This window comes from Pollicipes pollicipes, unplaced genomic scaffold, assembly GCF_011947565.3.
Source record: "Pollicipes pollicipes isolate AB1234 unplaced genomic scaffold, Ppol_2.1 Scaffold_4740;HRSCAF=5597_pilon_pilon_pilon, whole genome shotgun sequence".
In the NCBI taxonomy this organism is placed as follows: Eukaryota; Metazoa; Arthropoda; class Thecostraca; order Pollicipedomorpha; family Pollicipedidae; genus Pollicipes; species Pollicipes pollicipes.
The window spans coordinates 18,946,437-18,960,160 of record NW_023596545.1 but is presented as its reverse complement, the minus strand read 5'-3'; the positions used below and the strand labels follow the sequence as shown (position 1 = coordinate 18,960,160).

Below are 13,724 nucleotides of genomic sequence, written 5' to 3'. Positions count from 1 at the left end.
TACTGCATGCACACCGCTTTTGTTACCCTTCTTGATCTAGTTCCGTGACCGGTTCATCGCCGCCGCCGCTAGCTGGTGACGTACTTTACGGCGAATTGCTTCCTTTCACTGCCTGCAGTTACCGGCACCGCACGATTGATCGCCCGTTAAGTACCGAACCAACTGCCGTAAAGCACTGGGTACAATGCTCAGATGCAGATCGGTCCTTATGTTCTGCCGTTGAGCTGCAGTACGCATCTCGAACACGTGACAGCAGTTCATGGACCCACAGGCTGCAGGGTTTGAGTGTCCGCTTCTTGAATGTTCTGGGCCACGGTGTCAAGGTTCAATCGAAGGCTGTGGTCCTCTTACCGGACCTTAACACATCTTGTATTAACGCCCAGGTAACGAAAAATGTGTTGCCGCATAGCCCTGGCCAAGTGCGTGCAGCAGCCGGTGGTGACTCGGCCGCAGCAGCTGGCGGTGCGTGGCCGCAGCAGCTGGCGGTGACGTGGCCGTGGCAGCCAGCCGTGCTGTGGCCGTGGCAGCCGGCCGTGCCGTGGTCTCAGCAGCTGGCGGTGCGTGGCCGCAGCAGCTGGTGGTGACGCGACCGTGGCAGCCAGCCGTGCTGTGGCCGTGGCAGCCGGCCGTGCCGTGGCCTCAGCAGCTGGCGGTGCGTGGCCGCAGCAGCTGACGGTGACGTGGCCGTGGCAGCCAGCCGTGCAGTGGCCGTGGCAGCCGGCCGTGCCGTGGCCGCAGCAGCCAGCCGTGCCGTGGCCAGCAGCTGGCGGTGGTGACGTGGCCGCAGCAGCCAGCCGTGCCGTGGCCATGGCGAGCCACGGCAGCCACCCGATCTGTCGGACGGCCCCGCCGTCACTTCCGCCGAGCGCCCTCTGTTTTGTTTGTGTTTCAGTCGTCATGCATCGGCCCCTGTTTATAGCACGTCAGCACTTACTGGGAGCCCGCTGTGACATCATTGTGTCAACGCCTCGCCATTGGCATATACAGAGCGGCGGCTGAGCCGACCTGGGGGGGCTGCGCTCGCCGTGTGTACACCCCGCTGCCAGGGCCCGCCTCGCGCGCGAACCCTCAGCCGGCATCGTTGCGCCTGATGCCAAAAGAAACGATCAATGGCCTCGAGCCTGGGTTTAACGCCGCCGGGCAGGCCGCTAAGGTGTCCGTGTCAACTGTAAAGCTCTGAATGGCCAGAGTCAGCGCTCTGTCAGTCCGTTTGGTCTAGGGAGGAGTCAGAGTAGACGCTGTTAGGGTCAAATGAGGTCATCTCATGAATTACATTAAGGGATCTAGTAAGAAAGGTCCATTGGTCTGTAACGTCTTTTTTACGGAAGCCTTATAACACGAAATCAGTGTAAATACCGGGACAATTTTCTACGAATTGTATATCTACACCTTGCACGATTCATACGGTATAGCTAGAGCCCAAAATATGGGTAGGAGATTCTCTGGTTCTTTGCGGCAGTTAAAAAAGGTATGGGCTCAAGATTGTGGCATTATGCTGTCACAGTCTTTTTTTGGAAAGCGTGGAAATGTGTCACCAGCAAAAATGTATGCCTAGCTTCATGATGTTGGCTAGAACAGAACCATGGCCATAAACATGTGAAGTGATGGGTTTGCGATTCAAAAATGGTGAACGGAGCATCAGGGACAAAGCGAGGTCTGGCAGGCCCCTGGGCGCATCAAGCCCTAATTGGCTGGCAAAGTGTACAAGCTGATCGAGCAAAACTGTCGGATCCATGTGCGTGATCTAGCTTGACAGGCCTGTTATAAGAGGTGATCATAAAAATCATTAATCAGCTGGATTGCTGCAGAACCTCCGCAAGATGGATTCCCAAACTGTTCACACAAGGACAAAAAAACACCCTTCTTGAAGCCGGCGTTTTTCTTTGAACACATACCAAGGCTTCTGATGTCACAGCTGGTAGCTTAAATACATCTTCTGCAGCCGCGTGCACCCCGTACCGAACTGCACATCCCGAAAACGGTCGATTTCAGTCTGTTGTTAAAAGGTACACCACCCTTGCGGTAATTTTCTCTCTAGTCAGTAATTTTCCATCGTAACGTAAACCTCTTTAAGGACGTTTGGCAAGGTATTTTTGATAACGCATTTCGGCGATTTAGATGCAAATTGTCATCAGCAGTGATATATATGCCCATAGCGAACAGGTCAGTTACTGTCCACATGAGGACCCGCCGTCTCCTGTTGATATCGGGAGATATCCTTGCGGTATTCGCAGAAGCCGCAAGGCGAGTCGATGGTCGCTCAATGTTCAGTGCTTCCGTGTGTGTTTTATTATCCACCTGGTCTATGCATTCATTGCAAGAGACGCTGCTTACTTCAACTGGGCTCGGTATTAACACGTGCTCGGGTGGGGGTCAAATTGACCCCCCCCCCGAAGGTTTTTCCAGAATGGTTTCCGAACGGCGGCGCCAAATTTCGCATAGCTGTAGACAATTGAATGGCGGGTCGTTTGACACCACAAATTTAGATGTTCCTTGTAAGGTAGCTGACCTGTGGCAGGTCAAAGTCAGGCCATGGTTTCAGCGAAGGCAATATCAAGGGAGTCCTTCAATCTGATCTAACAACGGAGTCTTAGACGAAGCCGTGCATCTCTGAGATGCTCTCTTAGGCGACACAACAGTTGAATGAGGAAATTACATTTATCTAAGTTCAGGTATAAAGGTCACACCAAGGTCAAAACCAGCCTATTTGATTACTTTAGGGCTCGCTGTATGGGATAGTTTCTGGTGCTTATTTCGAGTTCATTGATAGCAGGAGCCGCATTATACATTTTCCATAACCTCTTCGAGGTCAGAATAGGTCATTGACGTAAAATGAACCAGGTCAGCATTTCGTTTTAGGAACATGCTGCCTAGCCTAATCTTTGTCGCCTAGTCAAATGCAGAACTCAAATCAGTCTTGCATGATCTTGGTCACCTTGACCTTTAAAGGTCAAACAAGGTCACTGGCCGTGAATGAGGATATGACCTTTTGCTCAGAAACAGTTACCTAGGTTCTGGGGGCACTTTGGAGACCAACCTGGATGTTGACCTTCTTTGACCTTTTTGACCCGAAGGTCATGACCTATGAACCTGAAACATTGACCTTACCGATTTCACGTACAATTCCAAACACTGTAAATTTGGTGTCTCCAGCTTTCTTAGTTCCTGAGATCTCAGAGGGGTCAAATTGACCCCCGCCCCCACCCGAGCAAAGGGTATCTAGCCGGCCACCCGGGCGAGTGCTAAAGTGGAGGCTTCCCTCAGTGACATGTGTCGTCCTACGCTGTGTGGCATAGGACGACAGATGTTACCAGACAGGTATGGCTTCGTCGGTTTGGTCAATGGCATCTTATGTTTTCAGCCGAGTCTCCTTGCCTCGCGCTGGTTGTAAGTCAAACGTTGTTTTTGTTGGCTCGGCATGATGCGCCATTTCCATGTTAAGTCGTTTTTATTTGTTATGTCAGATTGTTAATCATCTGGTTTTCAACGTGGCTGCTGTCTCAAAAATCATGGACACAGTGGGTGCTAATTTGCTCTGTGTGAAGCTTTTTTTGCAACGAAATAAACATGCTTTTGAAATTAACCGTTAGGCGATGACCAAAAATAGCGTGCATGTTTTGACCGTTAGTTGGTTAACCATATCTGCCATAAGGGTATGCTCTATCGGCATGACAGTAAAATGACCGCACCATGGGACCGGCTGATGTATCAGTGTGTGTTCCCTGCAGGTAAGTGCGTCTAAGCGCGCGGCACAAGATGTGCTGGGGAACAAATTATCCGTTGTACAATAGATTCTGTGGAAAAACGTAAAGCTGTAAATGCACTTAGAACAGCTACGATATTGTCGGCATATGAGCCACTGTTATCCTTCGGTCGTAGGTGGGAAGAGAGAAATTGCAGTTATTTGTGTAAAGTGCAGTTCAATCCAGAAGTCATTCGCATGTCGGCCGTCTGCGCGCCTTATGGGTTCTGCAACACCCCGTAATGTCTTGTCAGCGTAGCTCTTCACACTATTCGGTTACGAGAATGTAAAATTAACGACGAGAGATGAAAAAGCAAATGGTAAGGATGGTAAGTTCCATGCGCACCTAGTCTCACAGGACTTCTCTCTGCGTGGTAAGAAATGTGGTATTTTATTGTCATTCGTTATTGTGGTTAGCGGTGGTAACCCCTCTGACTTTTCGGTGGAGTTTGTGAGCATAACAATGCGTCATAATGACTTTTGGGCTACCAAGTTTGAGTTCAACTAATGTCGAGCTCGAACTGACGAAAAGGCCTTCTTTCGTACCATGTCGGGTTCACGAGACATCACCTCGTCATCAAAGGTATCTGCGGGATTAACGCGCAAAGTTGTTTTTGTGAAGCGCTTTCGCGATGCCTTACGTACGAGCAGCGGCTCTGAATACGTGGGATAGTGTTATAAGCAATATCAATGCTGGTGATGTTCCACCAAGGCCGAGTTGGCTGAGCTGGTCACAATGCGTAAAATATTGAACTTTGCGTCAATTTTCTCCTCAAAGGTGTTATAAAGTGAGTAAAAACGGTCGAAATGTACCACTAGTAAGGTGTACCTTATATACCAGTAGTAAGAAGGTGATCACCGGTGTACCTTTATATACCAGTGGTAAGGTGATCACCGGTGTACCTTATAGGCCAGTAATAAGGTGATCACCGGTGTGCCTTATATACCAGTAGTAAGGTGATCACCGGTGTACCTTATACTAGTACCAGTAGCATGTATACAGTAGCATATGTTCAGTAGCATGTATATATATATATATATATATATATATATATATATATATGTATATATATATGTATGTACATATATATATATATATATATATATATATATATATATACATATATATATACATATATATATATACGTATATGTATATACCGCAATATCGTGTTGTACCAGTGGTGATGCACTTGAGGTCCAGGCCGTGACAGGGCAGACCAGGTTAAGCCTTGAAAGCCGATAAAAGTAATATAAGTAAGCGTTTTAGTGCGCAGAAATATTGTTTTGCAACAATTTGCATTTTGCGAGTGTTACACCATCCGAGGACTGTTCGACACCAGTGCTGTGCAGTTGAACCCGGCTTTTCAAATTAGCCGCACAAGAGAGCGTAGGATAGCTCTGCTACAGTTTGCGCAAGATCCGCTGGGTGTACCGTCATGTCTTGGCCTTAATGTAAGGCAAAAACGAGGGGCGGGGCAGGACAACAAATTTTGTTGGTACCTTTGTTTTGGCAGGGTTTTGGTCTATAACGTTAGTTCAAACGCAAAGTGGAAGTGTTAATATTTCAGTTTGGGGGGATTTGTTAGGTTTGAAAGGCTGCTTTGTGCGGAAGAAGGCTCGGCTCGGTTATGAAAGTCAAAGCTGGGAGCTTTTTTGACAGGTTAAATTCCCTTTTAAGCACGCTTGTTGGCCATGCGTAATTATGTTACAATGGAACTGTAAAATCCAGTAAACATTCTGCCACAAATTCGGTATTTGACAGGGCATACAAAGTACATTTTTCGCTGCTACAGAAAAAACGTATTACGAGTTGCACTGTATGTTCTGTGCGTTCTAAATCTTTCTCGCATACAAACTGACGCTTCATATGTGGGCCTAGGAGCCAGAAAGATCGGAAGTTAAGTGAGAAATCAAACACACAAAAACTAAGTTCCAAAGAAGTGAACGCTTTGGTCCGCTCCTATCTCCAAAAGTTCATGGCAAACTTCCATCCTCGCTCGTAATGGCGTAGGTTGGGATGAAAGCCCTTTAGGCCACCAATGAATATTTTTGGACTGCAGAATGAAGGAGGGAGCCTGAGTGGTGGGACAAAACGGCGGCCATTTGAGAGTCCTCCACCACCCAGACATACCCCAGCCAGGAAGCCTCTATTGGGCTACGTGGGCACCCGGGCGGCACTCGGCCAGGGGGCGCTGAGACCGGCCCATCAATGATCGCGGCACTTGCCTGGCAGACACAATGGTTGCGTGTTTGGGGGATTCAGAATAAAACAGTGAATGAGGAAAGAAGGGCGGGTATCGTTGGTAACGAATGGTTTAGTGGTGCTTTCAGTGCTCAGTTGGAGGGAATGTCCCACATTTGAAGCTATTGAGACCACCCGCTGAGATGGACGGGCTGTGTCTCACTTGTATATCAGCTCGCCGAGACGTGACGTGGTGACTAATGCTTGTAGTGAGCCCGAATATCGCTGTGTGCACGTGTTCTGGCTCTGTCTCTTGGTGTTCTTGTGTAGTTTTTTGTTATGCTTTTGCTTGCATTTGTATACTCGATACGGCGCTATTCCTGAACTATTCAATCCTTAATCTCATCTCCGTCGTGACTAGTTGTGCTGGTCAAATTCATCTATAACGCTTCACAAAACGTGATTCGTGTTCGAAACTTGCATGTTGCGCATTAAACTGGCTGGAGGCTAACTGCTGCCCGTTGATGCTACAACGCGCGCTGACGTACTGCAGACCCGACTCTATGACTCTATGACTCTATGACTTCAACTCTAGGTTATATACCTCTTGACCTTGAGCGCAATATGGCCGTGTGGAGGCGGGATTCGTGTGACGTTTCTATGACATCATACATTGCTGGGGAACGTCAAAATAGGTGGTGCGAAACAGTCTGCACAAGGTGGCGTGTACCTGGCCTGGAAACGAGGGGATTTGAAGTCCTAAAAAGGGCATGGCTGCGAACCGCAGGGAATGATCTTGAGAATAGCTATCTCAGTGCCGAACCCCATACAAATGTGGAACAGTCCTTTAAATGCACTTGGCAGCTGGGCAGCAGTGATGTCATTGCGATTCCCCTCGGGTCCGCAACGCTGAAAGCGTCGAGTGGAGCTGTTGTTGCCGCACGTCCTCATGCAAGTGTGTCCCGAGCCGCACCACCCCATGACGCTCGTGCTCCACTTGTGTGCTGTAAGCTACCCCTCGGTGTGGACGGCTCAGCGCCGAGAACTTTACATCCGAAGACGTCCACTGCAGCGTGTCGGGCGTGACCGGCGCCTCGTCGTCCCCCAGCGTCCGCGGCGCCATCCGAGCGCTGCGCCTCGGTCGCCGGCCAGCCGTGACCCGTGCACGGCCGGCGGAGAGAGCGGCCGGCCGCGCGCCATGCCCTCCTAACCGGTCCGGGCACGTGCCCACTGCCACAGCCGCTGCCGCCGCCGCTGCTGCGCTTTACGGCCCGTTCGAGAGCGCCAAGTGTTTGCACGCGGCGCCGTGCACGGGCCTCTCCCGACCGCGTGCGAGCGCTCTAATGAATTTATGTCGCAATAGCGGATCCGGAGCCGCGTGCAATTACAATAAATTGCACATGCTGGCACTGGGCGGGTGTCGGCAGCTCGCGCTGTTACCTCGTCTCCCGTTGAGAGGGGAGGGGAGCGAGACCGTGCCAGTCATGAGTTTCCAGCGCCTGATTTCTTGTGGCGCACGGGCGGCTCAAGGTGGACCAAACCGTTTAGGGCTGTTGCAGTTTGTTGGCGACCACGGCGAGAACGTAGATTAACGTTCTCGTTATACCTCATAAGTTGCTGGGAGGTCATCATCGGCAGGCAGTATGCTTATGCTGAGATACGTCCATATATTCTCATCGCATGCTGTCATGTGGTGAAAACGTTTTGCGTGGATTGAAGCAGCGCAGCGGTTACCGAGCTTCAGGAGCGGGCATTAGACTTGTAGATGAGAGATATTACTCTTGGTTTTGCGTGGTTAAAGTATATATTTCAACTTTGCGAATAATTTGACGAGAGCAAAGTCTGATTCAGCACAGTACGTACGTAATGGCTGCGCTATATGTTGACGCCAAAATTGCTGGAAAGCAAGCATTTCGTAAAGGAAACCATTTAGCTCCATGGCATCATGATGCACGTGACGTTTTATTTTAAGCAGTCACGTTCTTGCAGCGTTCGTCGCTCGAACATTCCGTTCAAGGGCGGTGCGACTATGCCACATGTTTTTGCATCCGTATGTAACATTTCAACACAACTGCGTTAACGAAGCTTTCGGCGATCGTCGGGTATTTTAGTTTCTAATCATCGGCGGTTTTTTAGATTAAGCTTTTTTATGCATTGTGTCGAACGTATGTTTGCGCTTGTTCATCCGTCTATCTGTTCTATATTCTTTGTTTATTGTTCTGTTCTATCTGTTCTATAACACACCTATGCCATTTCAAAGCCACACATACGTGAGAGACGCTTCCGCGACGGCTCACCCAGTTTCCAGCACTCCTGTGGGCTCCCGCGTACTCCATATGTAGCCAAGGCAAAGGCGAGGACACGGAGAGGTCCGTGGATGTCAGGGCAACTCTGCTCTTCAAGTGTGCTGAACAGCATTCCCTTTTCCACTTCATATTGTCTTTGTCACCTCCCCCCTCCCACACTTTTTGCGGCGTTGCTCTGGCTGTGAGCCGAGTGATATTTTGTGGGCGAAGCGCCTCACCATTGCGGCTATACATGGGCGTGCGAAAGGGTGTGCGAGATCGGAAGCATGACGTCCAGATATTCAGCTTCACAAGCTTGCCACCCCTTGATAGAATGCGCCGGCCTGTGCCCGCCCTCTTACATGCGTCTCGGCCGTGTTGGCCTCGGGCGATACCGCCAACAGCGCTATCGTTTTTGTTGGTTGTCTTCCTTCCATGTGTCGATTTATCCGGGCCCCTACCGACACGAATCCTCCTCAAACCTGGCACACATCACTGTTTTTGCGGCTAGTCGCCAGGCGTATTGCGCGTCGGTGGCCAGTTCCCGCCTTTTTCTTTGTTCTCCGGCGCCGTGTCGCTACTGAGTTACCCGCTATCGGAGACCGATCAGGCTGCAGCGGGCCGAGGGGATAAATCCTCGGCCAGGCTGCCAGCGAGCCTGTAATTGCGCCGGACGGTAATTGCAACAAGCAGACCATTTGCATAGTCAATGGACAGCAACCTGTGTGCCGCCCATGCGATGGCTGGATGGGAGAGTGGCGATTTGAGCGTACTTTCTCTATGAACGGAGAGCGGCATGCACAGGCCCTCCAGCGGCTGAAGGTGTTTGCTTTGGTATTATTTCTTAGCGTAGCAGCCCTTGGTCTTTCCGCGTACCGGTCATGTTTTCGCAATTTGCTTGTCTCTTTAGCGGCTTCGATTGTCTCTTAGTTCGTACCCTGGCGTGTCTCAATCAATGCTCGAGTGATGCGTGCTGCCCTCGTCGGCCCTGGCGGCGCCCGTTATCGGTGGGCTCTGCGCGGTATGGCTCGCCGCCCACTGCGCCGTACGTCGTGCCACGTCAGCGCCCCCTGGGCACATCGCGCGTCTACAGCGTGTCCCAGCCGCCTCTGCCCCGGGGCGCCTCTTTGGTCAGTGCTGAGCGTCCCAGCCGCCTCTGCCCCCGGAGCGCCTCTTTGGTCAGTGCTGAGTGTCCCAGCCGCCTCCGCCCCGGGGCGCCCCTCTGGCCAGCGCTGAGAGCGTCCCAGCCGCCTCTGCCTCCGGTGCACCTCTCTGGACAGCGCTGAGAGCGTCCCAGCCGCCTCTGCCTCCGGAGCGCCCCTCTGGCCAGCGCTGAGAGCGTCCCAGCCGCCTCTGTCCCCGGAGCGCCTCTTTGGTCAGTGCTGAGTGTCCCAGCCGCCTCTGCCTCCGGAGCGCCCCTCTGGCCAGCGCTGAGAGCGTCCCAGCCGCCTCTGCCTCCGGTGCACCTCTCTGCACAGCGCTGAGAGCGTCCCAGCCGCCTCTGTCCCCGGAGCGCCCCTCTGGCCAGCGCTGAGAGCGTCCCTGCCGCCTCTGCCTCCGGTGCACCTCTCTGGACAGCGCTGAGAGCGTCCCAGCCGCCTCTGCCTCCGGTGCACCTCTCTGGCTAGCGCTGAGAGCGTCCCAGCCGCCTCTGCGCCCGGAGCGCCCCCGGCTAGCGCTGGGAGCGGCATGGACCCAGTGGTCATGTGTCGCGGGTCGGGCCGCTAAGCCGCGGCGGGTTGAGGACACGTCACGGGCCGGCTGCTGCCCGGCCGTGTTTGCTCAGGTGCTGTGACGCCGGGACGGCGCGGACGTTCCGGAGCGTCTGAGTGGTCGTTTGGAGGTGATGCTGTTTTTAGGCCCCTCGCGACTAGGCAGCATGACCCACGTGCGTCATGTCGCCCCGCGAGCCGGCTTTGTGTGTTCAGGTTCGGAGTGAGGTCATTCGGAATGGTTAGCTATTGGAGGTTGTTTTGTCACTGAGATGGGGCAGAAAATCGTCGCTTCTGCCGGCGGTCCTCTCTGATACACGGAGCCGTGGGATCCAGGTCATTCACAATACCTATCGGCCCTGCGTGCTTATTCCAGAGTGCAGTTATTTTCGCGAAGTATCAGTGAGGGGCGTAGTTTCCAACACTGATTTTGCGCTCAGCCCTGTTTGAATCAGTCGAATCAGCGTGCGATGCCCAGCGCGAGTCACCATATTTTCTTTCTCCGCCAGTCGTAAAAAATTGATACATCGCTAGATCATTTTGATTTTTAGCACGTCTGTTATATCTTTTATCTAAGGCTGGTAGGGTACGTCGTCAGGTTCAGTGAACTGAGCTGCAACTTGGGTGGGGAGCGGGCTCGAACCCGTGCAGCTGAGCTCTTTTCGCCGCTCCGCCTCCGGCCTTCATAAGGGAACGTTCCTGGCGAAACTTGTTCTGTAGTTTCTAAACACGTCTCTGTCGATGAATGCTGTCTGCCACCCACGCTGCTCGCATCAATGTGAGTCGGGTTTTAGTTATCGCGTCGCCACGGCCCCCTCGTTCCTCTGCCGGAAGAAGTTCGTACTTCCTATCTCGATTTGCGATCATATCGATCGATTATCTATATCTTTTTCGGTTTTCCTATTTCAGTGCCTGTTCACCTGGTGCTGCCACACATATCTGACAGGCGCAGGCGCGCGGTGCAATGTTCGGCACGCGCTAGCTGAAACCTTTTGCGAAAATAATCGACCAGTGCGCGGTGGCACGCATGGTTTGCATTCGTCCACAATGCCTTCATTTGTGGTTTTTTGCATAACACGTGAAATGTCTTGGAGCTAAGAGCATTCCAGACAGCAGTAATCTATCACTCGCGAACGATGCCAAATGCGGTCACTCACTCCTGATGGACAGACGTTGAAACCGGACGTTATGCATCAGCTGAACTGTTTAACGTGTCGTCAGGGCTTCCTACCAATGTCTCACTATTGTCCGTCTGCTTGACCACAGAGCTGGGGGCAGGCGATGGAGCTACCTCTGCTGAACATCACCCCGCTCCGACGTCACCCCAGCCTCCAACGACGGCCGAGGACCGCGTTGGACGCGCCACGACGTGTCCGGCAGATGGCTCTGGTGACGCGCCTTCGGGCTTTATAGGTGGCGCTGTGGGCAGCCAGCGGGCCGGTGCCGCCACGCCGGTGGTGACGTCGGTTGGCTAGTTTGATCCGCTGACTTCTTCATGTGTGACACAGTCCTCGCAAGATCTCGGCCTGCATGTACCGGATATGCAGGCTCTGTCTCGGCCAGCAGCAAAAGTGGACTAGACTAGGCTACTCAACCGGCAGAGTGCGTCTCAATACGCGTCATGTTGGAATGTGAACTCAAGTTACCCTGTTTCGAGAAGCGGGCACATTGCTCCGAAGTGCGGAGCAGCATTACAATGGTATACCGTCAAGTTTGTTCCTAATATTTGCAGTTGTAGCCGTGCGTGTACTTGAGAGTGAGTGTTCTAGTGCGTAGTGTAAGGTTAGTGTTTCATACGTCTGTGGTCAGGCGTGCCCAACCCGTGTCGTGATTCAAGTGATTGTCGTAAGCAGTGTTGCACCGATCATAACAAGAGTGCGGTCAGTTCAACTGAATAACACTAAAGCAATTCGAGAGTTCCTGAGCTTGCGTGCCTTTATGATCCTCGCATTGTAACAGATGCCGTGCCGTGAGAGCTTCGCTCGGGTGGGCGAGTGCGTGGGAATGACGTCACTATACTAACGTCACAACCCTGGCAGCAACTGACACCGGAGTTGCACTTCCACAACACATTCCTGCATTTGTAAACTAACAGATGTTCCTAACGTCTATGCTGCCGCATCAGGGCCTCACTGCTGCGTTGTTGAAAGTGCATAGCTAAAACTCGCGCGATGTGTCGTGCTCATTGGCTTTGGTGCCTGCGCCATGTGTAAAACCCTTCTGTGCAAAACCCCACTCGAGCTGTTCAGAATAGACGGGATCAGCTGTTCCGGTCTCGATTGATGGATGGTTGTGAGTAGCCAGGGCTGCGGCCACCACGAAAACTTCTGGGAAATTAATTTATGCTTGTTACAGTGCGGTGTGTAACATCAAATTCGCAACCTTCTCGTTCTCATTTGTCTCTAAATGATCAGAAGTTATGGCGACGTTTCTGCTTTGTCTGCTGTGATTTGTTTTAATTTGTAGCGCGGATGAGCTTGATATGAGATGGTCGTAGCTTGGCGCATTGAGAACTCGCTTGTGTGTGCATTTAACCCCAGATGGATGCCTGTATTTGGAGAGCTTTTGATCAGCTCCCGCTGGTGCGGAAGATGTGTAGCAGACTACGATATACACGTGATATGAGTGCTGTCCGCGCGGACAAGGACTAGCCTGGTCGTTTGCACAGCGTCCGTTTTCGCTGCCACATTTGCTATACTGTCAGTATTCTGGACGCCTGGAGAAGTTCCTATCCCTTAGGCGGTTCTAGCGGGCGACGCTGACTCCGTATCGGCGGCCGTTGTGTAGCGGCTGAGGTGTCCTGGCCCCCGTGTTATCGCAGATAGCGTGGTCACCGGACCGTACGGCGAGGCGCGCTTCCAGGACACCGACACACGGCCCATGCACATGTCTGTCTGTCTGTCTGGGGATGCACTTGTTGTGGACTGGTGCCTGATGGCCCTCCTCTGGCTGACCTGCGTCGTGCTGACCCTTAAAACACTTGCAATGGTCTGCCCGAGCCGGGACCCCGAACCGCGTGGCGGGACGCGGGCATCACACCCATTTTCTTACCGCGTGGGCCTGGCTTAAATCAGAATAAAGACTGACCACTCGCCACCGACTTTTGCCGCCGTCTTCACGACAGTTTCGGCCCCGTCCTGCTACCCGGCGGCTGCTCGTGAGCGTCACTTTGAGCAGACTGAGTCTGGCATCAGCAGGGTCGGGTCTAGCCACCCCGCTCCGAGGACTCGTCAGAGGATGTACACCAGCTGCCGGCGGCTGGTTGTCAGGAAATATATCAACACGTTTTGTACAGCTGGTGGTCAGGTATTGTAGGTTTCCATAGATCGCTTATCAGCTACCAGATTTTTTCATTTATGTTTACTTCTCCACACATATTTTTGGCGGGAGCTAAGTATGCGTCGTGGTGGTTATTGGGTCAATACAGACCCAGCGTTTCATCTCTCAGCCAGTTTAGGTGATTTAACAAAATTCCTCAGCGTTATATCGCTATAAACTTGAGCATAACGCTTCATTTTCGTTTTAATGAATCGACATACTGAAGAAAATTCCCTCACTGCACGAAAGGTATAGCCCAGTCCCATAGTTCACCTTAAGCGGCATGATGTGATAGCTTCAGCTAATTACGTTTAAAAAGACAAGTTCGAATACAATCAGGCGTTGTACTCATTTCAAAGATGGCCCGACATCACTGGCGGTAATTCAATAAATTTTATCCAACGTGTCACCACGAGCCAAATATGGTGTCAGAGGTCAAGTAAAGGAAGAACGGATGCTTTAACGTTGCTGCCATGCAAACC

At 52.0% G+C, this 13,724-nt stretch overlaps 1 protein-coding gene across 1 annotated transcript in view; it reads left to right on the top strand.

The window, feature by feature from the left end:
* The window catches only part of zfh2 (Zn finger homeodomain 2), a 70,539-nt gene extending 57,020 nt beyond the window's left edge, over positions 1 to 13,519 (top strand). The window contains exon 4 of the mRNA XM_037221727.1: positions 11,191 to 13,519. Within this exon, the coding sequence (XP_037077622.1) occupies positions 11,191 to 11,399 (209 nt within the window). The 3' untranslated portion in view covers positions 11,400 to 13,519. The remainder of the gene's footprint in view (positions 1 to 11,190) is intronic.
* Positions 13,520 to 13,724: the final 205 nt, after the last annotated feature.